This window comes from Labrus bergylta, chromosome 1 (assembly GCF_963930695.1).
Source record: "Labrus bergylta chromosome 1, fLabBer1.1, whole genome shotgun sequence".
Classification (NCBI taxonomy): domain Eukaryota; kingdom Metazoa; phylum Chordata; class Actinopteri; order Labriformes; family Labridae; genus Labrus; species Labrus bergylta.
Window position 1 is genome coordinate 4870172 of NC_089195.1, and position 27413 is coordinate 4897584.

The following is a 27413-nucleotide window of genomic DNA, read 5'->3' on the forward strand; positions in this document are numbered from 1 at the left end:
CCGTTAAAGCCTCCCCGTCAAAAGCAGACTAAGCTCAATTGATCTGGCGTGACGTGATTCATTCGCTGCAGGGGTGTCTCTCTCTCTCTCTCTCTCTCCCTGCCTGTCTGATCCATACCTCCACTTACCTCATGATCCGACAACTACCCGCTTCCTATCTCTGCGCTGCAGCTTATGCCCAGCTCTCGACATCAGGTTTATAAAACAGCGCGGTTATCGCCCCAACCTCTATTGATTTTTGTATTGTTACCCTCCTCACACAGGCTGAGTGGATGCTGTGAGGGAAATCTTAATCACCTCCTTCGCTAATGCTATCGGTCACTTTGATTTTGGAAGTGAATAATTATTGTTTGTGGTTGATTGTTTTAGTAGGCAGGAGAGAAATTGGTCTGCTTCTCCTTTTCCCACCTTTGTATTGGCTTGGAATTGGTTTCTGGGTTTTTCTTTGATTGCAGAGTCGTCCAGACAGAAACTGGCTTGTTACGATAATGTATAAGGTTGGGGAGTGAAGTGGCTGTTTTCATACTTCTGTGACGGTAAATGAGTCATGTGAGGCTGACAATGCTTGCTAGGCACTTTTTTTTTCTAAGCAGCAAATTCCTGAGATGATGTGTATGGAAATGTTCAATGCAGCTGAAGGACATAATTACAGAACGAAATCAAGAAATGCTCAAACAGAAAGAAAGGGTATGTTTTAATATGAAACACAGCATGTTCATCCACCTCTCCAAGGCTTTGCTGCTTCTGTATTTAACTAAAAGCCCTGACAGCTGACTCACAATAAGGCAGTGCATAATGTAATTTACCATTCATAATAGACTCTGCTGCTTACTATAATAATATAGAAAATGATTACTGCTTAAAAATAGCAAATTACATCTGACAAGCCTCAAAGACACTGGCGGATATCAGGAGGCCTTGGCATTACACAGTGACAGGTAATGAATGGCAAGATCTGCGAGCGCGGGCCAATGAAATATCCAGGTTGCGCATTTGCCGACTGTTTATTGGTGCTTAATGAAAAACCATTTATCTAAATCACCACCAGGGAGGGTGCCGGGGTAAAGCTGTGGAAAGGGGGCTAACATTTCTGTCAGTGACAAATGCTCTGCTGTTTTTCCAATCCAAATTGAATTGACGAGAGCGAACACATCCATTTGTGCCACGAGCTGTCGCTACACCCACAATTCCACCACCAAAGCCTTGGTGAGACATGGATGTTGTAGTTTTAGCCAAATAAAGAAATAAACACAAAAGATACCACTGTAACATTGTTTAACAAAACAATTTTGTATTATGCTACAAAGACAGTTTGATTCAACCTTGATTGCAGCTGGAGGGCGAATCTAAGGATAAACCCAATGCACTATACTCACTAACCACCAGTTAAAGGTAGCGCACAGCTCAGTCAAACAACTGCCATGTGTTATTTTTCTCTGTAGTTATTCAGACCCAAACAGAGCTTTAGGAAAATTAACATTGGACTTACTGGCAAAAATAGATAAAATGGGCAACCTTATCTCCCACAGTTCGGTGTTGTCGTACACAACAAACTTCAATCAGAAAATTTTAAAAAATATAGAGAAATGTTTTTTTTTCTCTTTTAATATGATTTATAATATATGTTTCTCATAGATGTTCTAGTTACTTTATGATGATATATTTATATATTTATGAGCCTCATGATGTGATGACACATCAGTATTTGTGATAGCAAATCTGTCAGCTGAAAAAATTTACATTTCATTGTGTTTTAATGTAAAGGCCTCCGGTAACAAGCTTCACAGGGGATCAAGATACTTCACTGATATATTCCCTACATCAATAACATAGATGCTCAGTGGTCTAGACCACTGGTTCTCAACTGGTGGGTCGGGACCCACAATTGGGTTGCAGAGCTGTTTTCAATGGGTCATGACTGAGTTCCTGGGAAAAAAAATGGTGTCAAAAAGTCCCATGAAGTGCTTTTTAAACATGTTTTCTTCTTCTGTATCTTTGTTCTGTCACAGTGTTTTAAACATCTGAGGTCAAAACTGCACCACTGCTCATTAAATAAACCTGATTGGTTGGAAACACTTTCAGAAAATTTGACGTGGTGGGTCCTGAGGCTAAACCAGTTGAGGACTGCACATAACGAGTCAGAACCTTCCATCTTGTTGACACACCAATATTTTAATTTCCACTTGACCTTTTGGTGCAACAAGTTGATCATTGCTGATGATGGGATTGGATTCTTAAAAATATATAAAAAATGTTTTTATAGGAAGTTAATTAAAAGGCAGAATTACCAGCATAGTTTCATTTCATTGGAATGAAAAGCCTGATAATACACTCTTATTGTGACACAGTACATCTTAATAAAACACATCCCTATTGATATTATTTAACCTTAAAATTTTAATCCAGTTGATGGATGATTTATTTTTTCAGCATTAGATGAAGTAAAACCATTTTATGATGAAGAAATGTATACCACAGTCTGTTCCAAAAGGATACAATAATGTTCTTAAAATATATTACACACCTATTCAAACACAGCGTCTTTAGTCAAGGAGAAATTCTACTGTGACCATTTTATCTGCTTCCACAAAGACTCTAAATGCCATTAGCAGAAAGGAGTATGCATTGTGGAATTCCTGTTCTTATTGAATTTTGTAATAACTCTGATAGCTCTGCTGGAAATGTTCCAAGCATGAAATTAGGGGCTTCTACCACTGTGGCGCTGGTTAAATTTGAAATTAAAATTTCCCTTGAAGGAGAAATGCTAAGAAATAATGTGCAAAAGGAATATAGCTGATAAAGAAAATAACATACTGAAAATGCAAATGCATGCTTGACTGACTCTAAGCAACCAATAAGCTCAATCACGTTTCATTAAGAAAAATGCTTAAAGATTCCCCAGCCCACCCGTGTGCTTCCAGAGTTGTCTTTGGTCTATGCTTGGTTAACATGCTAAATAACATCTTGGTACTGTGAACAACCTTGATCTTATTCCTGAAGAGAGATGATGAAAATTTTAAGTCCTCACCTCAGAGTGCACAGGAAGAGCCACAGAGCCAGGACAACATGAGTCACGCTCATGAAATGAAGTTGGAAATATAGAGGTGATGTTTGCCAAGCAGAAGCCTGACGCGTTCCAAAGAGTCAGGCCTTATTTTGCTGACACAGCGCCTACCTCTAACATCATTTCCTTCTCTCATCTTCCTATCTTTACTCCATCTCACCCTTAAAATCCTCCCCTCCCTCGTCTTCAAAAAACCCACTCCCTCCCTTACTCTCTCTCTCTCTCTTCTCTCACCTCTCACAGATTATGGTGTTGACAGATCCTGAGTTTGAGAGCAGCGTGCTCATCAGCTCTGATGAGGGGGCCAGTTTCCAGAAGTACCGCCTCACATTCTTTGTGCTGAGCCTTTTATTCCACCCCACCGAGGAGGACTGGGCCTTAGCCTACAGTCACGACCAGAAGGTGAGATTGTCTTTGATGTCGCCGTCTTTTCTCTGCTCATCACAATAGGCTGCGTGTGACTTATTAGGACCATTTCTACCTCTGTGCCACACACTGTTCACATTCAAAAGGGCCAGTAGTTTTCATCATCTCAGTGAATTATCTGATGGGAGGGTATTGATTCTCTCGCTGAAGATGAAGCTTATGAAATTCTGTCTGATTTGTAAGAAAAATAAGGAGAGAATAGTGACATTATTTGAGATTACTAAATAGAGACACATTTGAATTCTTTCATTATTCAAATACACAGGTCTCTCTTGAAAAATATATTCCAAAATCTCAATGAGACTACCTGGTAAAATAAATAAAATCTTTTAGTTTTCTGATCTGCTCTGGGGCAGACCCTGAAGATTTAAATGAAGGACTGCAATTTTAAGCCATTTGCTACCTACAGCATGAAACAACAACAAATAACTGGAGCAACAGCGAGTAGTCAACAGGATGCTAATTGTGTTGCCATTTACTAATAATAATCTTGCACACCAACAAATGTTTTTTCTTGTTTAAGGAGAGCTAAAATTTTCTGTTAAATGTTACATTTTAATTTTTCTTCTAATTTCTACAGCTTTGTTGGCAGGAACCAAATTCATCAGGTATTTTAAGAACTAATATTTTGACCATGTTTGGATATTTAAGATTTAGAAGTGTACTCACATTTTAAGTGTTGACCATTATAAAATTGGGTTGCCTTTTTAGCTCAGTCAGAAGCAGGCACCCTACATACAGAGGCAAACCACTCATGGCAATGATTGCTGGTTTGAGACCCGGTTCAAGCCCACACTTCAATCCTCATATCAACATGGTAAGAAGGCTGAAAAATAAACTTAAAAGTATAACTATACTAACTATAGTATAGTACTAACTATAAAAGTATCTATCAAAATCAAAATCGATCATGCAGAACCAGATATAATGTCTACTTAAATGTATATGATGTACTGCCTTGTCATATACCGCTTACATTACTGGTAATACATTTCTAGATGGAAATTTAAGTGTCTTAATCAAACAGTTTGGCCTGAGCTGCTAACTTGCAGCAGAGATGAGGAGGGGGCTATATCATTCTTCCTCTTCTTGAATGTTTTATTGTACTTTTGCACTCAGACACATGTTACTACTTTATAAATGCCCATTCATTCATTTAGATGAATCATGCTTCTGGTTTAGTAAGAATAATTTATAATAAAAGAAAATTACCCATCCTGAATGTGATGTGTTCTAAATGACATGATTCTTTGAAGAAACTAGAAGATCCTAGAACAATTTACAAACTTGGTTCCCTAACTTGTAGAATTTGGAGAAGCCGATCTGAATGACTTCTCAGTGAGTGCAACGATTATATCTGCTCAAAACAGAAGGTAAGAGAAATAGAGTGGGCAGTGAAGATTGCTTTAGTCAATTTTTACACTGATGGAAATCCACAATGCTGCAAGCCATTACAGTACGGATACCAGTAATGTGTTTATTTTCCCTGGCATGGTTTTTGGACTGGCCCTCTTTATTTTGAACAGAGCACAGAGTGAGTTATTATCTGAGACTGTTTGAGCCAGAGCTTTTGTTTCAGATGTAATGGTATATACTACATCAGCTTAAAAAAACCTCAGTCCCTAAAACTGATTCTCGGCCTGCCATTTTTCTTACCCGTCTTCATCATGGTGTCACCTTCTTTAGGCTTTAACTCACAACATGGAGCTCTGCGTGCTATCTTCACACAGTGAAAAGAGATTGTCCCCAGCTAAAGTCTGCCATTAAGGTCAATGACTCTGACCCAAGAGCAACATGAATCGCTCTGCAGGGGGGGCAGAGTGCTGGAGGGTGATGATTGGTGAACAGTGGTGAACAGTGGTAGATGCATCAAACTTTGATGACACTGCTTTGGAGAGGCTGCATGTGGCAGTGTCAGGCCTGTAGTTGGCCAAAGTTTTTACATGACAGTATTTAAGGGTGTGTCTACACCCAGCATTAACAACGGTCTTAGATGAGAAATGGACAGCTCTAAGTTAATGAGTTTACATCTGACTTTGAAATTAGATTATGTCACCACCAAACAAGATCAAGCCCTGGCAAGTCATGTTTACATCACTGTAATAGTAGGGTGCATTCACACCTGAACTAAGGGATTGGTTGAATGTAATGTGTTAATAGCATGTGTCAGCACTTTGGGAAACAAGGCCAATGAATTCTTATTGAGGATCCACTTGGTTTGGTAAAAAAAAAAAAGTCACACGTACAGAAGTATAAAGAGAGACAAAGTCCAATAAGGACAGCAGTTGTGAGCGATTAATTATGTCATACAAACTCAAGACTTTAACATAGCAGGGGAGTCCTGTGTGACGTCGACATTGACCTCACTTTCTATATATAGGAAGATTTAAGGACTATAAGTAACCTTAACATAAGTACTTATTACAGCACAAACCATGATCTTATTCCTAAACCTAACCCTGCAGTTTATTATCGTAACCAATGTTTTTTTTGTTAAATAAGTAATGCCATGTAGCTTTGCTAACTCAAGTCATGTTTTTAACCCCATCCACATTGTTCTCCAAACAATGTAGTTTACTAATCTAACCACACATACACAATTTTTCCAAATTCAATCACTTACAGTTACCAGTTACAAAGGTTAACAAATCATGTCTTAATTTTTAGTGTGCAATCATGACATAATGTAGTGTACATATGTGACTTCACTGAAAATGATACTTATTATAAGCTTAACGGCAAGCTTTTTCTTAACCAAACTGAATTCCTTCTCACAACTGCACTTTGCATGGGCATTGATACAAATAAGTATGTTAATGCACATTATTTATGACCATTATGTGCCAAAACCACAAACTTTGGGTCAAAGAGCATATAGTCATTTTATGCACTTTTGCTTATAATCAAGATCCAAAAATGTAGATCAAGTAATTTTCAGGAAAACAGATTATGATTAATAGACATTAATTCCATTTTTGAGGATATAAATCATATTTCATATGTATATTTCAAGTGTCTTTTTCGCTGAATGCTACATGTCCTGTTAATTCGTTATTGTGATTGGCTATATGAAGAACATTCCCTCTCTGTAATGTCTCATCTATTTCTTAATCTTATTTTTTTTTTCTGACACAGGAGGCAAAAAAAGTCAGAAGGCTCAGAACTTTAATTTGAGCTCCACTACTTTGCTCCAGCATTAGAAATCAGCATGGAAATTCAGCTGCTGCTATTTTAGACAGCAGGACTGACTATCAGGGTGAACACAGTAGCCAGGTTCAAGAAGTTGAAATCCCTGTGAAGTCTGGGTAGGAGTGTAGTTAAAAGAGAGGTGCTGTGAGCCCTTCGGCCAAAGTTCTGGGCAAAACATAAAATTATTCGGATGGATCGCGACTACTGAAACCAACTCATCAGTCACAGCTTTTACATAACTTCAAAACAGTATCCAAATGTTAATTAAAAACAGCCCTTAGCAGCTTAAATTATTTTTTTAAATTACAGCGTACACAAAACATGAGGTGTGCCTGGCTGGCCCATAAAATAGACTCCCAGGATCAATGACTGTAAGAGCTATTGATCTCACTGATTAAATACACCTCAGTCATGAAAGTGGGATATACATCAAGCAGCAGAGTAGAAAGTTCAAGAAGGTGGAGGCTCTGACTTAGATTTGGCAAATCAACATTAACAAGGTAGTCCAGGTCAGTGCGTGAAATGAAGATTACAGGCATTATGACTAATGTGGCTATAATTTGAATAATCACAAGCACAATTTGGTATCTGAAGCATCAAGCCCAGGCATGATTGCTACCTCGGCTGGACCTATTTTCAGTTTGCTCCTGATGTGTCATCCACATACTCAGACCCCATCGGCTGTGACTGCATAAAGCATATGTTCTTCATCTAGTTAGTTAAAAGAGGTTTACATTTAATTCGACCTGGTTTCCCCCTGCAGCCTAGATGCTTCATCTCCACTGAGCCTGCAGAGAGAAGCTTTAATATGCTCATTTTCAGCTTGTAACCGGCTAATAGTTTTCAGACTGGGTCACTCTGAATTTAATCAACTGTAAGTTGGTGCTTAACTGTGGTTAAATGCAGCCCTGAGGACCTAACTTTAAAGGCAGGAGTGAAACTCTTTAGTGAGGCATCAAAATCCATGTTGGGACTAATAGGCGTGAGTGAAGTATTTGTTGTAATTCTTGATTCTCTTTAAAAAAAAACAAAAAAACATTCAGGTCAGTCCCCCTCCTTTAGTAAATGAAGGTATTTTTAGATTAAGAACTCTCGGTGACCTTTCCAGACTCTCATCTCTTCTGTGAGGTTTCTGTGGAGACAATTACTCATTGATGTAGTCCCAAGTTGGCTACTGAGAATAAGGCCAATGCTACTGCTGCCAAGTGAGTGAGTTATGTAAACAGGCGGACACAGAAGAACAGCGCAGGGAAGCAGCTCTAGACATGCAATGAATAGGAGTTGTCTTCATTTATACCCTGTAAACTGTCTGAGCTCCATGTTTGATTGGGTGTTCAGGCATCTTGCCAAAAACACCTTTTTTTTTTCTTTTTGTGACCAAAGGCCAGACAGGAACAGGCTGGTTCTTATTTCCTTACACTCTGCCCTTTTTAGAAACTACAATATTTCTGATGGTGTATTAAAGATATTAAGTAACATGTAAGGGTTACTGCAGCGATACCCTTCCAAAAAAACCACACAAAGATGATGAAAATGTCTGAATGGAACTTACTCCTCTCCTGCTGCTTACACCTCAGCAAACTTGAGAGACAAGGCCGTGACTCTCTAATGGACTATGTAGCGATTAATTCATCCAATAATTGCATCAGAGACAAAGAGTACAGTGCTGTTCACTGCCATCAAACATGGTTTGTGATCAGCTAATTCCTAATGAGAGTATCTGACCCATTACGGAGTGGCATATTTTTAAAGCGACTATTTGTCCTTGATAATTACCACCATTAGGACTTCTATGTTGCTTTTTGTAGTTCTTAGATAAAGCTCCAGCAATCTAGCATTGTATTTCAATAATATGTAAGTGATTGAAAAGGGAATGCAAAAGATGTTTCATACTGTAGCTTTCAGTCATGTGACCAGCGAGGAGGCTTAGAGGGGAAATAGAGCTGGTCATAATTTCAAATACCATTGAACAGACTATGGGGTTTCAACACAGGCTTTTACATTTTCCATCTCTTCCAAATGACACATTTTTAGATCACCTGAAAAATAGACATTACACTAAACCACATTCAGGCACTTGTGATAATACAGAACACTATTTCAATTCTAACCCTAACCCTAAAATCTGTAAAGTCCTTGCCAGAATTTCAAATCAGTGGTGTTCACATAGTGGAGAAGATTCTCCACTGAAAGTCAACAAAAGTGCAGACAGCTTAATGTATTTTCAATGAGTCTGGGTCAGTAATTCTGGTGATTTGGGACGTGAAAAGGAAGTAATAATTTGCTCAAGTGAACACAATATTTAATGGCAGGATTAGGATAATTCTGTTCCTTTGTTCCCTCAAGAGACACTGGAGCGTCTACAATCATTAATCCAAAATCTCCTCCTCTCTGGGTATTTATTTCTCAGTTTAAATTCTGAAGAAGCACAACCCTTGTTTGCCTCCTTGTCTGTTAGGGCATCCAATTGAAAAAACAACTATCTGTCATTTAAAAAGATTAAAAAAAAATACCTGTTGAAAACATCTATAGGTGGAAACAGAGCCTGGTAAATTATCCGTAGTGTGCAGCAGTAGGAAGCCTTTCTTGCCAGGTGGGCGGTTTCACATGTGTGTGATGTCATGTGAAAGCTATGAATAGTCAGCTGGTACAACAGTGCCTGAGGTAATCCATTGGTCAAGCTCAAAAATAACATCCTACGCTTCCCAAAATGTATAACCAACGTTTTTAGCATTTTTAACAACTCACACCAATATACAGCATAATGTCATATCATTTGTTTATAATATAGGCTTTCTTTAAAGGCTTAATATGCGATATTCACACTTAAATGTAATAGAAATCAAGTGTATCCTCTGAAAATAACTCTGTGAGTCATGACTGTCTACAATGGGTGTAACACCCGAGTCCCACTGTCTGTGATGTTTTCAGAGTTTTCAGAGTCCTATCTTTAGTTTGTTGACATCGCCCGGACGGCCGGCTGACTCCTCCCCTCGTGTATAAAAGTTGTTTAATTGAGGGACTAGAGAAAAGAAGAATAACATACTGTACTCACTGCTTAACTGTGTTTCTAGATCACACTCATTTATATGCAGTGTGAAGATACGAGCATAATAAAGATCGAACACAACATTGCAGTGGGAGTTGTTTTGGTTTCATGCTGGTGCTCAAGGGCGACATCTGCTGGATCAAAAAATTGCATATAAAGCCTTTAACTATGGCTATGAGTCTACAGCCTACAGATGAGCTTTAACAGTGCTCAATGCAAACTGCATCATGCTTGCAAGCTATTGAGATAATACTTTCGATTTCATGAAGCAGTATAATGTTCCACTTGCCATAATCTAAAAGTCATATTAGTATTTAAAGCCTAGAAAATAAGTTCTCCAATGTTTTCATCTCACACAACAGCAGGTTGTCAATCTCTGACTCCTTCTCTCAGATATTTATCCTTATCTTACACTTCATGTTGGAACTCGAGGATATTTCTGGAGATTAAGGGAAAAACCTCTGGGAAGGAATACGTTTTCTGAGAATGTGCTCAAGGCTTAGATAAACGTAGCTGATGATTACCAAAATCAGAAGTAGGCTATTCATCCAATGGGGACCAGTAACCCAGAATGGGTGTGTGAAGGTCCTCATTCACCAAGGTCATTGTAATTTGAAGTTTAAACTAAAGGGCACCTGAAATTGGTTGATGTTCATGCAGGTGTCATTGAAGAGGCTTCTACAGAACTGAGGTGTATGTGTTTATATCAAAATGCAAAGCACCATGACTTTGAAAGTTAAACCAAGTCCAGTTGCCTTTTGGATTGAACTAAGAATTTTAATATCCACGCATACCAAATGTTATGACAACCCTTCCAATAGTTTTAAGACATGACAACACATCTAATTTCTTTTGAAATATGTCATTTGTAATCGATGGATCATGAATGTCTCCCAACACTTTCATAGAAATCCATGAAATAGTTGTTTAGATATAACTAAGTATTTGAGAAAAAGGCAAACTGACTTACATTGCATATTCTTAAAACAGAGCCAAGATATTCCCCAATGACAGCATTAGGGTTACAAAATTAGACACAGCTACAAAGTCTTTATAAAGCTGTTTTCACTATAGACTTGTACTTTTAGTGACACTGATTGACTTGTTAAAGTGGTTCAATGCACCTTTTAAAATCCAGTCTAGAGGGAGGATGTATGACTGACATAATTTTATTCCATACGCATGTTTTAAAAATGTGCCTGTCAGGGCGCCTGCCACTACTAAACAGTGGTCCGCCTCACGTAGGGACACATAATCAAAAGGTGTATTTTATGTTTCCTGCTGGACTGTGGCATTCTGACCAGCCTGCAGAAACACAAGTTGAGCAGTGAAAAATGGAAATTCCCACTCCTTGCATTTCCTTTGAACCCAAAGCAGCAAATAACCAAACTTGCACTTTGGAGAAACAAAGAGAGCCACCAGGGTATACTTTCAAACTGCAAGCCTTGAGTTTAACGAGGACAGGGGCTTTATTGGTTCAGCTCTAACCTCATAAAGAGTCATCCACACGGAACTGTAGTGCATATTCACACTGCTGCACAATTGCATTACCCTAAGATGGTACACAACAGTCCCTAGGTCCAGGCAAACATTTAATTTGTGTGTTTGTATTTCCACCGGAGGAGAGGCAATCCATTAAGACTAAGGCTGCTTTAACTGGAAGCTGGTGACTCAGTGGCTACAGAACTATATTACTGCATCTGAACCCCAACACATATGGGACTCAACTAAAGCTCTCTATGGCCCTGAGTTGGCAGCCCGGTGCAGACAGAGGATTAATGTCATTAGTCAGGTGATGGATGGCTGAGAGCCACACAGTAATAATACAATAGATCATGACTAAATGGTCAGAGAGGGAGCTGTCGTTGGCAGTTTAATTCCTAGAGGTAGAATTATGCTTAGTATTAAAAAGTAAAAAAAAAAAAAACACTGGCAGCTTGGATGGTGTTATAATCAGTTTAGTAAAAAGCATATCCACTAACAAGCATATATTAGAACCAATCAAAAAAGTAATTGCAGGATGATAAAAGGACCAAAACATATGAAAAGTTCCCCAGAGGATTCAAAAGAAACCAAGTACCAACAGGTCAAGCATGGCCTTGATTGATTTAGCTCTTGATTGTATGGTGCCTGGTATGATGAAACAGGGAACGAAGCTCTGAAATCAAAGGGAAATTATGGATACAGTGAAGCACTGACAGCTACATGGCAAGAAGAGGCAGCACAGATGGAGTAACGCGTTCTTATGGAATAGCAGATATGTAATGTCACTCTGTTGTCAAAACAGCAGATGGAGGTGGCCTGCTAAAGCTGAGAATGTACTTTGTCGATAGAAAGGAGAAGAAACTTTTCTGCTAGTTGACAACTTTTGCTGAAGGTTGACCTTGAAATAGCATTGATTTCATAAAAATAAAGCAACTAATTGGACCGTGCTCTCACCTCTCAAACACAAAGACCCAGATTAAAGGCAGTTGCTATGTTGATGAATACCTGTGACTATTTTAATTCCAGACCAACTCAATGTTCACTTGAGTAATTTACCACTTACATAATATCACTTGAATATTACGCAGGAATCATAACTCAGACCTGTAGTGCTGGGTGGTGGTCAAGTTTGATGTGTTTGACACTTAAGATGAAACTTTTTTTCTGGCAGATTTGCCAGATTTGGTAATTATGGGGTCCATCTTGATTGACTCCCTGGTGTGCCTAAAATGCTTTCCACCATGCCCATTTCACTCGTTTCTTTGGTGGATACAAAGCTTCACTGCAGTATCCTCCCGCCATGGTAAAGCTAATGTAGCGTAGCTTGATAAGGACTTCACGTAAACAACAGCTGGTGCCACTCTTCACTGAAACGGATGTCTCCGCCCACTTTTTTGCAAGCGAGAAAGAGAACAGACAGTGAAGCGGGGCCTTTAGGATTAATCAATCGTGACATTTTAAACCAGGGTTTACTGTGAAACAGGTTAACCGCTTCATCCCTTCATGTGACAGTGGGAACAGCAACTTACAAACTCAGCTAGGGAAAAATAACTTTCCTGTTAAAAATGAACTTGGTCAGTTTTCTCTGTTGTCACATTTTTGACAGAACAAAGATATATTCCCGAGGTAAGGAATAAACTGTCAACTTTTCCATGAGCTGTTAAAGTGTGAGAATGGAGTTGAGAGACCAAAATCTAACAAGAATATTACCTGCAGAAATCAACTTTTAACTTTAAATCATCATCAGACAGTAGTTGATGAGATCAGACATTGCATTATTGCTAATGCCGTTGGCTCTAAAGAGATAAGCAGATACATGGATCCAAAGATCAGATGAATGTTGTCTTTTTTTTTTTCCTTAGGGGAAAGGTCTCAAGAAGGCTATCTTTGTCCTTGGAAAATACCGTGTGTCCTCTGAAGATGTTTAGAATTCACCAGCTGATGGAGGAGCCCTTTGATATTTCACCATCCGTTTTAACCTTTACACTTTGCTTACCTGGCTGCTGCTGCTCCTCGCGAGCTGTGCGGGCCTGTCAGTCCACGTTTTGCTCTTCACAGAGGAGAAGCAAAGCTGTCAGGTGCGGGGGATTGAGAAAAGAGGCTGAGGTGGGGAGGGTGGGGGGTTGTTGTTGTTGGCAGATATATGCGCGTGAGGCGGGTTGGGGTGGGAGAAAGATGGAACACAGCTGGAAAATGAACCAATAAATGAGAGCAAATGAAGATTGATGGATAATGCTTGATTTCTTATTAAGTAACTAATTTGTATTTGTAATCGAGGCTTTGGCTGACATCCTCCATTGGCCTGACAACAGTTGAATAGATATTTTTTATCTGTTTATCAGCTTGTTTATCAGTTTTCAAACAGGCCTCCGTGTATTCCCTCATCGCCTGTTCCAATGATGCGTCAGCCGAGCCTACCCCTGACATGACACAGTGGCTTAAAATCACTCCTTCGAAGCAAACCTCTTCTCTAAATCACATTGTCAGAGGTAAGGGACAGATCTTGAACAGTTTGCATATGTATACTCTGAGGAGTTAGACTGGATTTTAGGTCTCTCCTCTCAGCTGTTCTCTCACAGCAAGGAATCAAGACATATATTTTTGACCTGTAGATAATTAACCCTTGTGTTATGTTCACTTGTTGGTCCCTTTGGCACTATTCGTGTCAAATTGACCCGGGACATTATTGGGGTTATAAAAGCCCTACAGAAATAAAAAAAGAAAAAAAACAAATACAGAAAGATCCTTTACATATGTTGTCTTTATCTCTCTCTTTATCTATTTCAATCAATATAGATAAAATTAGTGGTAATTTTTGTAATTTCAGATCACATTTAACACTGTCATTTGTTTATGAATGATAACATAATATAATGTCCTAATTTTATAAAAAATGATGGCATGATACCATGAACATGAGTAAAAATAATTCATGTTACTAGGATACTCAATAGGATGAGGGGGGTTCAGTCATTGGAGATGACTGTTTATTCTGTTATATCTGGAAATACAGTATATGAGTGTTGTGGGGCTCTTCCAGCTGCTGGCTGACGGGCTCTTTCTACAGTTGGCTGTAGGGCTACTCCATCGGCTGGTTTGGGGCCTCTTGCTGCAGCTGGCTATGTGCTCTTCTTATTGTTAGCTGTGGGGTTCCTCAGCCGCTGGCTATAGGGCTCTTCAGCAGCTGGTTGTGGGGTTCTTCCGACAGTTGACTTTATGGCTACTCCATCGGCTGGTTTGGGGGCTCTTCCAGCTGCTAGCTAGGGGCTCTTCTTACAGTTATCTGTGGGGTTTCTCAGCAGCTGGCTATAGGGCTCGTCTAGCAGCTGGTTGTGGGGCTGTTCCTACAGTAGGCTGTGGGGCTCCTCAGTGATTGGCTATGGGGCTCTTCCAGCAGCTGGTTTTGGGGCTCTTCCTTCTGTTGACTATGGGCTACCTCCATCGGCTGGCTGTGGAGATTTTCCTTTAATGGCTGTGGGGTGTTATTTACCCGTTTTCCCTTCCCAGTGAGCAAGTGCAGGGGTACAGTGTGGTTAGATGTCTAGTGTATTTTGGTAACATGGTGCAGGTTCCCCCACCCCAGAGGGTAAAAAGCCCAGGAAAAGGAGCACACGGCAACTCTGTGCTTGGACTGTAACAATGTGCTCTATATCCGTGTGTTTTGTGCGTGCATGTGTGCAAAATAAGCTAAAGCCATTGAGTTTCGGGTTAAAAACATGAATTCTTGTATCATTTTTCTTTTGGTGAAAAATTAAAACGGGTCAATTTGACCCGAACACAAGGGTGAAGATATTTATCCCACGAGTAAGTGCAGTGTGAGGAGACACAGGGCAGTTAGGTGGCCTAGAACATCATTTACCAAATCTCGACTGGAAAGCTCTTGTCACTACATTGCCAGCTCCATATTGTGTAAGATAAATTGGATTTTCGAAATAACAGCTCTAACTTTGTATCGATTTCTGTTCCTAGTAGTGTTTGAGGCTCCTAAAATGTTGTTCTTTTTTTTTTTATTTCATTTGCAGGTCAGGAGAAACACTGTTTTTTCTGAGCAAGGGACACGAAAGAAAATAATCTCAATTTAAGAATTATTGATTGCATATGAACTTTGCTCGGGTAACTGTTGATGTTCAAAGTTTCCATGATTCTGAGCACTCGGGCGATGTTTGCTTAAAAGGCTGGAAGATTTATTCTTGTTTGTGATCAAAATTTCCAGTCCTGGTTACAAACTGAAACTTACATTTAGAAATTTTTGGTTCTAGCCATGTCATTATTGTAAATAAGATGAGGTGAGGTATCAGATATCTTTTCACACTAACTCTAATCCTATCCACATTTCTTTTTAAATTTCCGTGACCACCTATCAGCTTGTGTTTGCTGAACTTTTGTAGATCTGTGTGTACCTAAAGAAGCTTGTGGATTTTGGACTCACTGACTGAATGTAGAATTTTTAAATGAATTCAAAATGAACTAAACCTATGTTATATACATATATATATATATATATATATATATATATACATATTTATTTGAGTACTTACATTTACTCAAATATGTCCCAACAGTTATCAATTGTCATTTTATAGTCGTAACGGTGTGTTTCTTGTCATGGCGGCTGACGTTATTTCCAAGATGGCAACTGCCATCCCTGGCTTCATCAAGCCTTTTTAGAAACCAATGGGTGAAGTGACTCAGATAATGTAGATGAAACAGTCTATCCCTGTTTATACATCACTGTGCACTGATTTATGTAAATGTAAGTCCTGTGGTGCTTCATCATGTCGGTGGTCAAACAAGAAATCCATGTGTTGGTTTCACTGGACAGTTCTGACAAAAACATTGTGAGCAAATCTGAATGGACTCTAAATCTTCAGAGCAACAATGTATCTTTTTCCTTCATTAAATCAACCCCAGGTAACACAGAAGTTAATATTTCTGTTGATTCCAGGTGATTATACAATATGAATTATTCAACGTGTTCCAAATGCCTAATGACTTTCGTTCATCCACGTTTTTGCTGATGCTTGTATATCCTTTGGCAGAGATCCAACCCACTGAAGTTTATTCTGGTCTACTTGCAGACTTTATGCAAAGATAAAACTAATAATTAGATTGTTGTTTTGAGGGGTAATTTTCCTCTTTTATACCTCCTATTTCAGTGCTGCTATAGTTCATTTGGGGTTCTCTGAGTCATCTCGAACACAATCAAACAAAAGCCACTTATTTTTATTACCTTGTGTACAATATTTTTTTTTCCCCCTTCCGTTAACCAGGTTCCCTCAGGGTATGACCTGTTTGTTTATAACCTCCTCTAGTCTCGTGTATCGGAACATTAGTAATTTACTAATTGGAGTGTGAAATTATGGGGAGTCTTCCATTATGAAATGCCATTGCACAAATAGGGAGGAGAGGATCAAAGATTTATGGTTCAAAAGTGCTGTGTTACCAGAAAGAAAAATCTCTGCAATCTCCACCTCCTCCCGAGCCCATATAGTCTCAACCCCATTTCCCTTTTCCTTTCACGATCCCCCTAATGATCGTAACAGGCCTCAGAGCCCATAAATCTGAACAGTAGGGAAACTAAGTGTCTCATCATTATGCAGCCTCCACCTATCTGCTAAAAGAGCATCCGTGTAAGACCCCCCCCCCCAGGACACGAGCGGCACTTGTTTAAATCCAATCTCATTCCAGTGAGCTCTTCATCACTTCCCCCCCCCCACCCTGCACCCTAATGTCGTCCCGTGCCGTATTGTTGTGTTACCTGTAATGGGGATGAGTTCAATTACTCTTCCGCTTGACTAATGGTGATGACTGAGTTCAGTTGACTGAATCATTTTCAGTTCAAGTAATGTTGTTGCAGACACTCGCTCCCTGAAGAAATTATGAAGTCTCACGGGGACTCAGGTTGGACGGCTCTGACCTTGGGAGAATCTCAGTTCAAGTGCACAGCTGCTCATGTCTGTGAAAAGCTATTCTCAAATACGCTGGTTGTTGGAAACTTGAGACATTATATATAAGAGTAAAAGGTAGAAAGAATGTGTCTTTGAACCGCCCACACATGTCCACACAGATTATAAACATCATATAATTACAGAGATAAAGGCAAAGACCAGTGTGGCAGTTTGATAATCAGAGGACTAGAATCAGGTCCATAGAAGGTATATAAGAAAGTGGACCTAACATGGAATAGCACTGACCCTGAATTCTCTCGTAAAGCCGACATGGTGCAATAAGCTTTAAGAAGAAAAAAATGTACAAAGCGGTTGAGATAGTGTCCAGACTTTTCCCTCAATATATCGCTTTAAAAATACTTTCCTGATGAATTGATGGTCTCATGTGCCAATTGTAAATATTCTTCAATGCAGCATGGTATTCATATTGCCAATTATATTCCTACATAGAGTAGAGAAAAGAAAGCAGGTGTTCTGTAGCGTCTCTTCCTTAAAGTTGAAGAGTCACTATAATGTTCATAATGCATTATCCAGCTTCTGATTGGATAACAAAGGTTATTAGCCGGTCTGTTTTTGTGCGTATTCATTTCAAAGACTGGAAAACTGCTTGATAGTTATTTCAATGATCCATCGATCCATTATCTATACCGCTGGGGGCTCGAGCCGATCCCAGCTGTCATTGAGCGAGAGACGGGGTTACAGCCTGGACTGTTCGCCAGCCAATCACAGAGCTGACATTTAGAGGCAAACAACCAGCCACACTCACACTCACTATGGACAATTTAAAGTCAACACTTAACCTAATGAGCATGTCTTTGGACAGTGGGAGGAAGCCGGTGTAGCCGGAGAGAACACACGCATTGACAGGGAGGACATGTAAACTCCACACAGAAACTGGGAGACTGGGATTTGAACCAGGAACTTTCTCTCTGTGAGGCAACAATGCTATCCACTGCCACCATTGTGTGGCCCAATTTCAATGATGATAACTTCAAATAAAATAAATAGTGATACAATAATCAATGTGTCATCAAATGGTGATGACCCACTTTTTTTAATTAGTAAATTACATCAAATCATAATGTATATCATAGTTATTTAATTTTACAGATTAACTTCAAAAATGTCATTGAAGTCCTATTTTCATTCTATGTTGTGTCTTTTTTAAGTTAACCTTATGTTTACAATTTCCTGTGGAATATGGATTTATTATTTGCATTGTTGGAGCTTCTGAATGAGGAAAGTAAAAGAGAAAAAAACAAGTCAGGAAACAACAGGAAAGTCAACTAATGAAATATAAATGTAAATTTAAGAGCAGATAGAAGCTTCTTCTTCACAACCCTCTCAATCTCCATTGTCACCTCAGAGTGTCTATTCCTATGGAAATAGCATGGGATGTCTTTTTTACACTTGCCTTAAAGAGAATGACAAAGGTCAACCTATCAAAACTGAACAGATCTGCACAAATGTTTCAGGGGGAAACTATTTACTTTCTTATAAAGCACTGTTTTATGTCTGTGAATGCTCTGCAGAGCTATAGAGATACAGGTGAAGGCACAATCTGGATCAGCTGTCCTGGTCTGTCAGGGCCTTACATTTTGGAGCAGGATGTAAGCAGTCAGCAGAGTGAGCCTGGAAAATGGAAAATGCTCTGTCGAGGAAAATTAGCAAGTAACTTTGGCAGCTCAGGTTGTGACTGAAAGAGGCTCAGGGGACAACTAAAACACTTCACCTGCTGCTGGTAATTGCCATTCTTTCCCATTGCTGTTCCCTAACAGGAACACACATAGCATACACAAACAAAAAAATCTGCTCCAATCCTGTTTTTTTTTTTTTTTTTTTTCCTTTTTGAAATAATCTGGAATAATAATAAGAAAGGAGCATTCTCAGCTATGTCTCCAAAGACAGCCCACCTCGAATGTGAAAGGAACCTCCTTTCTGACAGAGCTGCACCGTTCCCTTCAGTCCTTCACCGTGCAAACATTGTTTGACTTAATCCAACCTAATGATGCAAATTTATGCCGTTAATTATTTCCAGCTGAATTGCATCCTGGCTAAACGTTTTCAGAAATGCAATGGGGACATCAGACTCAATAAAGGATTCAGGGAGAGAGGGGTAAGACATTATTCAGGATTACTAGTTCTTTTCCCCATCTTTCTTTTATTCCTTTTCATTTGCATTGACTCCATGAAATACAATTTGCATTTTCCTAACATTCCTAATATGGCCGATATTGTTGTCTGTGGCTACAGAATCTGGTGTTGAAGAGTCCTCCTCAGATAAGCCCTTTTAAATGCAAACCTGATTTAATAGGAAGCAGAGAGTGTACATCTCTGAGTGCCTCCCTTTAAAGATCTATCCCTGTCAATGTAATCCCTGGCTGACACCTTTCTGCCTGCTGAATATGATTCTCCATTTAAACCTTTAATATGGCCATGCACATAATGCATGTCTTCACGTCATGCAGAGTAAATCAGTGCAAATGCTATTTTTGTCACACTGTGATTATAGTCAAGGGCTTTTTAAAATCAGGGTGACTTTGTTCTAATTAAACATCTTTTATTTTAAAATTTCTTCAGTAGCAAAAAGAACACTTATAAGATTCTATTAGTTAAGCTCTCATCACAGAAGGCTTCCTTTTCAGCCACAAGCTAGCTACAGTTTTATTATTTTTCTGTCCTTAAAAAGGCATAACAAAAGTCTTCAAAGATACACTCAACTTGTTCTTGTAACTGCAGCTCAGCCAGATGCAAAGAACAGACGGCTTTCTGTCACTCTGTACTGAAGAAACACCAGTTAGCGTCTGACTCTAATTGCACCCATGGATTTTAAACATCATAAGAACCATTATTTGAATGAATACAAACTTTATTGCTTACTAAAAAAACAAAAAAAAAAGTGATAAGATAATACAAACAAACAAACCAAAAGTAACAGTGTTCTTATAATGTTCACCTTGTCCATTTTGGTTGAGCACATTCCCATTATGCATTTGTGCTTTATTTTTACTGCTTTGATGCTCGGCCTGGTCTTCTATTCAGGTCTTCATACACCCGCTTGTCTGACTGCATACAGAGGCCCCTGTCCTGCCTCCAGCAGCAGATTGTACGTCTGGAGGCCTGAGGTACTATTTGGTCTGCCGTGTGCATTCAATGTGAGCAGCAAGAATGAGTGAATTGATCTTTCTGAATACATGCATTATCATAAGGGAGTGCAACTCTTACTGTTTGTTCATAGTGCTAAGCGAGTTGCTGTAGTGTCCAGGCTATGGTCTGCAAAAAAAAAAAGACATCATAGCGTCCTTCGTGATGCACATATCAACCCCGCTACCTGCTGAGTCTCAATGGACATTATCAACATTAGCACCTGGTAAAATGGACGGTCACAAGAACAGGAAAGGTGAAGCAGAGCAGGAGAGAATAAGACAGGAAAAAAAGGCCCTCAACACAGTCACAGCAAAATGCTTCAAAATAAGAGACATGTTGGACAGTAAGGGACCAGGTTAGTCTACACAGACCCAGCATGGCTAGCTTAGTAGCCTGGCTAATAACAGTGCGACAAAACGGCCCGTAGTTTACACATTGAGCGTGACTCTGAGGAGGGATTCAATCTTCGCAATAATGAGTGCAAGTGAGCGACCATATAACACTGAAGGTGTGTTTCAAACAGTCCAAAAAGCATAAGCTACTGAAGTGCAGACATACTGTAGCCTACAGCTAATCAATACATCACATAGCTGGGATCAATGAGAAAGATCAATATATTTCTCTAGTGCCACATCTGACCAGAGATTATAACAGCTTTATGTATTAGCGCCGCACGAAATGTTCAAAAACTCATATATTTCAATTATTTCTCAGATACTGAGATTGCAATATAATTCACAATTAAAGACGATCATTACATGTTTCATTACATCTGGAGAACAGAATGTGAAGGCCAGAGCATCTCAGCAGGACAAAATATCATTATGATGCAGTTCTACGACACGTTTACAATGTCATATAGCTGCTGGTTCTTGTGATTTTGAATATTGCATGTAGTCATATTGCATTGTTTTTATTATTTTTGCATGTAATCGTACAGGACAGTTAGCTTATGCTATTAGTGGTGCACGTGGACAGCGTGGGCCTGGGATGGAGTCAAACTTATTATCCCAGTCTGCCCCTGCCTGCCTGCCTCCCTCTGCTTCTCTTCCCGAGTGCATCTGCTCTGTTTATTTCTCCATCACAAGTGTCCTTAGAAGTCGAGCAAAAAAGTTAACTTGCATTTAAAATATTTTCACCCTTTATCCAGAGTTTTGATTTCACAACAGCAGCTGGGCTAAAGTTGTATTCTTGCTGTTAATGACAGCATCTTTTTGCTATCTAACCAACTTGGTGCAGAATGACAGCAACTCCAAACTGGTGGCACACCAGTCTATTAAAAAGGAGGGACTAGACTCTTTCTCTCTCTCTCTCTCTCTCTCTCTCTCTCTCTCTCACATCTTTGATCATTTTTGGTGCAGACTTTTCAGAAGGACATGCCATGCAAACAAAGAAGCACTGAATGCAAACACACCAGTGTAAGTTAAAGTTTGGTATCCACGCGTAATGGCAGATCCTAATAATTTCCACAAACAAAATCACTTCCTACAAATCTGTCAGAGTGTTTCTATCCGAACACATCCACTTTCCAAGCCCTTTCCTGCCCCCGTCGTAAAAGGTGGTGTTGAGCTCGAGCCAAAAAGGCTGCTGAGCTACTGCAGTGCATTTCTCAACTCAATGGCTCTCCAGATGGCAGGTATCTTTAGTGCTCAGCTTCCTTGTCCTGCGCTGCCACAGCTCTGCCGCGCTTCATCGGGCTGCGGCGGGCCCGCCCTCCCGGGGTTCTTTTAATGGACTTTAATTTGAAACACATGATCGAGACAATACAGACACTAGCACATTGCTAGCACAATGGAGATAATAGGGCTCCTTCTCTTGCATATGGGCTTAGCATTGTGCAGCGTAATTATGGATAAGTGGATAAAAATAATTTCCAGAAGACATGTTGAAGCAGCTGCTTTAAATTGAGCACGTATAATGAGGCCCTGGTTGTTGTACATTTTGACCCAGTGCAGCAAGAACACTAACTCAGTTTATATTTTCTGCCTCAGTCTGAAAAAAACAAACAGTATCTCTAATACAGAAAGTTTAGACTTTTATATGATGTTTCATAAAAAACGCACTTGATCTTTGATTTAGAATTAAATTGGCAGCATCTGGAGCTGTTTGCACATTGTTTGAGCCTAAAAATAATTAAAAACGTAACAAACAGTATCAAAACTAAAACCACACATCTCAGATAAAAACCTTAAATCATCCCAGATTATCAAAATGTTTTTTTGTTTTGTCCAAATTTTACAACAAATGTCTCTGTTTCATCCCTGAGTCAACATTCAGAGTCTGACAGCAAAACAGATCCATCTCTTGAGCTCCATCCTGGAGGGTCACGCCCCAATGTTGAGCCCTAAGGTCTTGCTTGATAACCGGACAGTACAGTGCGACACAAAAAGCTCATTGTACTGTGCGACACAGTACAAAGCTCATCATTCATGAGCTTTGGTAGTGGAAAGATTCACTCGCACAGTTGTGAATTGATATTCCACCGCAGCATTTTCTACAGTGAACAGTATATGCCCAGCCATAGCCAGTGTAGCCATTTTTAGACTGCAGTGGACATTGGATGGAAACCAGTGAGATTAGTATGATAAGCACTCAAAGCTGTAGTGCAGGGGTGTGTCCAGAGGTGTGTCCAAGGGTGGCATGGGCCCCGCTTGAAATCTGATTGGCCACCCCCAGGTGCCACCTCAAAAATCCAAAACTGTGATTGGCTATTTGCCTTGTCAGAGGTGGGACTGATTTTATATTTTTTATATTGTGAATAAATATACATATATTTCATTAGACGTGTTCATATGAAAGTATACACTTACCAATGTATTTCCATTATCTTGTGTTATAGATATCATTGTTAAAGTTAGAAAGGGTAAATATGTGATATAAATGAGTGTGTGTGTGTTCTTCACACTTCAGGCCTTCCCTGCATAAGTCATTGCTCCAGTTGGGCCACTCCAGTCAAAGAAATGTAGACACGCTACCTGCTGTCGTGAGTTATGCAATGTGCGCATCTTAAAATAATCACAGGAATTTTCAATGGACCTCCCCAAAATGTATGACAGAAAACGATGGCAGTTTTTTTTCCTAAGAACATGCTGTTACAGAGACGGGTCATCTGAGCAGAATAAAGAAATGGAGTACCTGTCTCACTGTCATCTTGAGAGTACAAACAGTACCTGTGTTGCTGCCAGGCAGGTGTGTGCCGCCTGCTATCATTTGTTATGTTGCTAGAAGGCAACACGATAGCAGAGCAAGGAATTACTGAGGGACACCGGAGGAGGCGGTGCATTATGAAAGTGAACACAAATCCACAGGGGATACATTTGTTATACTTGGCTGGGTCCGTGTTAGTGTTTGACACCGACAATCATATGGGATACATTTTAATTTGTTGAGCATGTTCAAGCAACAAATGATTAAAAAACTCCACAGAGTTCATGTTGCAACATGCTCTTTACTTTGTGAAATATGTTTTCTATAAATACGGAATAATAACTCCTATAATTATCAAGAGGTTTGTTTCTTGACTCATAAAGTCAAGAACACATTGTGCCTAAGATTAAAAGTTATGTCTGTTGATATTCTCCTCTTCATTTTTAAAATGAAAAAACGTCATGAACACATTCGGAGCATTTGTGATTAGGTTCAGAAATATTTCTATTGTGCATGTTCATGTTCCTATAGTTACATTAGTTTAGAGTGTTTGTTCAATAGTGCGACACTATTAGGTCAATCATTGTGTGAAATGCATTAAATTACAAATGACACACCATTACTTCATATGACAGCTTCCATGTTTCAAAGCGTCTTGCATTTGCTTCTGTGGTGACACTAGAAAAGATCGCCTATTAAAAGTAGTCAAAGTGGTGGTGTTAATATAACTTGAAGATTGATTTTTGAACTGGAAGAGGGGGCATGTTTAATGGGAAGGTATACTTATTTGAAAATCTCTAGAAAGTTGTTAAATGAAACTTGTGTTGGTACTTTTCAGGCAAAGTGACTAAAATTGTCCTGTAACAGATAAGACAGCTTCATGAATCTATGGTCTTAACTGACCTTGTTCCTCACCAGCAGTCCAACCATCGTCTGACATCATAAATACATTTATTTTTAATAATACTCAATTACAGACAGAATGTGCAAGATTTGATTCATAAATATAGCAGAAATCATGAATATCCACTGTAGATGTCTCTCTGAGTCATGAATGTTTACAATAAGTGAGAAGCATGAGTCACGCTGGCTGTGTTGTTGTCGGGCTGTGTTTACATCATGTTTACATGGATGGGATGGGCCTTGTGTATAAAAAGCTGTTTTAGTCAAGTACTAGAGAAAAGAAGAATAACATACTCACCGCTTATTTGGTTGTCACATAAGTGTCTTTAGATCTTGGTCATTCTGTGTCAATTTCCATATGAAGTAATAAGTTAACCAAAGTGTGCTAACATTAGTCTGCTAACACAACAATGCAGGACACAGACGATTGCAGCTTGAACCAAGGACAATTTTGTAGTAAAAATGTCCAGATATTCAAATATTTTTTCATTGGTGAAAGAATGACGCCTCAATTTGTATTACTTATTTTCTTTTATGTTACTTCCAGGCATGTCTTGCATTGTTTTTCATATATAAAATATACCACATTCTTGTCTTGAAGAAAAGGACAAAATGTGGCTTTGTTAATGCGCGAGATTGCCTGATGTCACTTTTCCTCTCGTGCTGTTCATTTGAGCTTTTTTTGGTCTTCAGTCAATTCTCTGCTAAATGTACAGCTTTGCGGATGCTCCCTTGTGTTTGCATGTATACTACTCTCTAATGAAAGATCTACTGATTCATTTGAGCTGGTATTCACTGAGAAACTGTCCCTGAGAATTTCTTTTGTAAGTATTTTGTGCTTGACACAGTGATGACACAGTCACAGGCATGCAAAAGAATGTGTAAAAACAGCCAATCTTCTCACTGTTTATGAGACTCTTCATTCTCGGTTTAATACATACAACTTTTAATACTTATTTATTGCAGTGTGGTAAGAAGAAATGAAGAAATGACGATCTAAAGAGAGACATGTTGTCTTTGGGTTAAACAGAACACTTGAAGGTACTGGCCTTGTCATAGAGTAACATTTCACTTTGCTTTTCACATGCTTCGGCCTCTCACTCTGATAGTCTAGCCTGTTCATTTGCATAGACCTCTCCTATACCTCTCCTAGACAGCAGCATCCTTGCTGCTGTTTACTTTGCAAAGCTCCATAAATTGTGCATTATAAAACCAGTCCCTCCTCCGCTCTCCCATATGGGACACGCCAAGGCGATGCCAACAGAATCATTTTGATTTAAAGCACTGTACAATGCATCAGGAATTTATAGGGGACTCAAATAGAAGTTCTAAAAGTGACTTATAGTAATTGTGTGGGACACAGAGGGTTATAATGCCGCAGTTATCATTTTCATAACTCACAAATCTTGATTCTTTTTTTTTTTTTTCTGAGAACTTCTCTGTGTTGGTGGAGCTGTTTGTGCTTTTGATGTAAATACACAAAGCTTTTCTGGGTGGCACAGTATTGCTGCCATTCTGAACTGTGCAAACATAAAAAAAGAGGGAAAAAACAACCTTTACTTTGCTCTCGGTTGCAGCAGTGTGTCGGAGAAAGATAGCATTCAAGTTTGCACACATTTTTTCCAACATTATAGGACTGAAGCCATGACAGAAAAAAGGAGCAATACTTCATGGCAAAGAGAGACGGTGGGAAATGTATCTGCATAACAAGAAGTATATTCTTCCCTTTGTTTTTGTTTTTCACTTTAATGGCTAAACACAAGTTAAATAGTTCAGTTATTTCTCATTTTACAAACATTAAGGCTTGAATAGTTTTGACATCTGGGAATAGAAACAGAACAGGTTAAAGGTTCATAACTCTCAAGCTGATAAAAGTAGTATAATAAGTAGGTCTGTCCCTAACCTAAGGATTTACATAGTCGAGCCTGATGTGTCAGATTTTTCCTTTTGGTCGACTGTCAGTCAAAGGTTGTGTTGTTGTTTTTTTGCGTTTATTGATCCATTTTGAGTTGAACCACATCATTAAACTATGTGTCTTCAAATCTTGGAATAACTATTTATTCTATGATAGGACATTTGTTTTTCTCACTCATTAAGTCTGCATTAATGTGGCCTTATAAAGATATTACATATGTCCAATACAGCAGGCAAACACACTGACGGCACAGTGTAGGTCAGACCAGCGACAAATAAACAACAACGTCTTTAAATTTATCATTTGAAGATTTACTGAACTCCTCTGAAACTGTTCATACAACGCAACTATTCCGTCGACCTTGTGATGGTCTCCTGCTCCTTAAAATGCAGTCTTATCAGAACGGTGACTTAAACTTGCATTTTCCAATCCCAAATCCTTGGAGTTCTAAAGTACAAAATGAATGTGTACATATCCAGTATATATATTTTTTTTATTTTGAGGTATCTCTGTTTAAATATTTTGCCCCAAAATTGTGCCCAGTGGGGGCTTCTGTTTTTGCAACAAAACAGAAACATTACCTGCACTCAGCTGACAGTGAGGTCTCAATAAGATTAATCGGTACAAACATTTTGAAAGGAGATGTTGCTGGTTTCTTTTCTTTTTTTCCCATTCCCAATCCCATTCATCTCTGCAATAATGGGCTGGAGGCTGAAAAATCCTGCTCAGGTATGTTAAAAATCAGACATAAAATGTGTGGCTAGAAATCCCTTGAGATAAGTGGGAAAACATGATTACTTTGTTTTTCCCTTCCGGAGGACTTAACGCAATCAAACTTGAAGATTCAAAATTGCATTATCATTAAACTAAATTATATTAAAAGTCTGATATTTAAGCTATATTATCAGTGTCAGTGTCTTTTACTGTTTAAACGAAACAGAAATAAAGTACTGAAGAAGCAGGGACGCAGTGTAGTAAACATTTGTATCCAGTTTCTTCCCCACTGCCTTCTGGAAAATCCATAGGAGCTTATTTGTATTGCAGACTGAAACAGACGGGCTGTCAATAGAGAATATTGTTGCAGAAAAAGAGTGATCAGAATCACAGGAGGAGCAGGCAGGAGGAGCATGGTGCATCGAT

General features: G+C 39.1%; 1 protein-coding gene across 1 annotated transcript in view; it reads left to right on the plus strand.

Moving 5' to 3' along the window:
• Window positions 1-27413, plus strand: part of sorcs3a (sortilin related VPS10 domain containing receptor 3a) — a 223425-nt gene that overhangs the window by 122439 nt on the left and 73573 nt on the right. The window contains exon 4 of the mRNA XM_020639103.3: window positions 3308-3466. Coding sequence (XP_020494759.2) covers window positions 3308-3466 — 159 coding nt within the window. The remainder of the gene's footprint in view (window positions 1-3307; window positions 3467-27413) is intronic.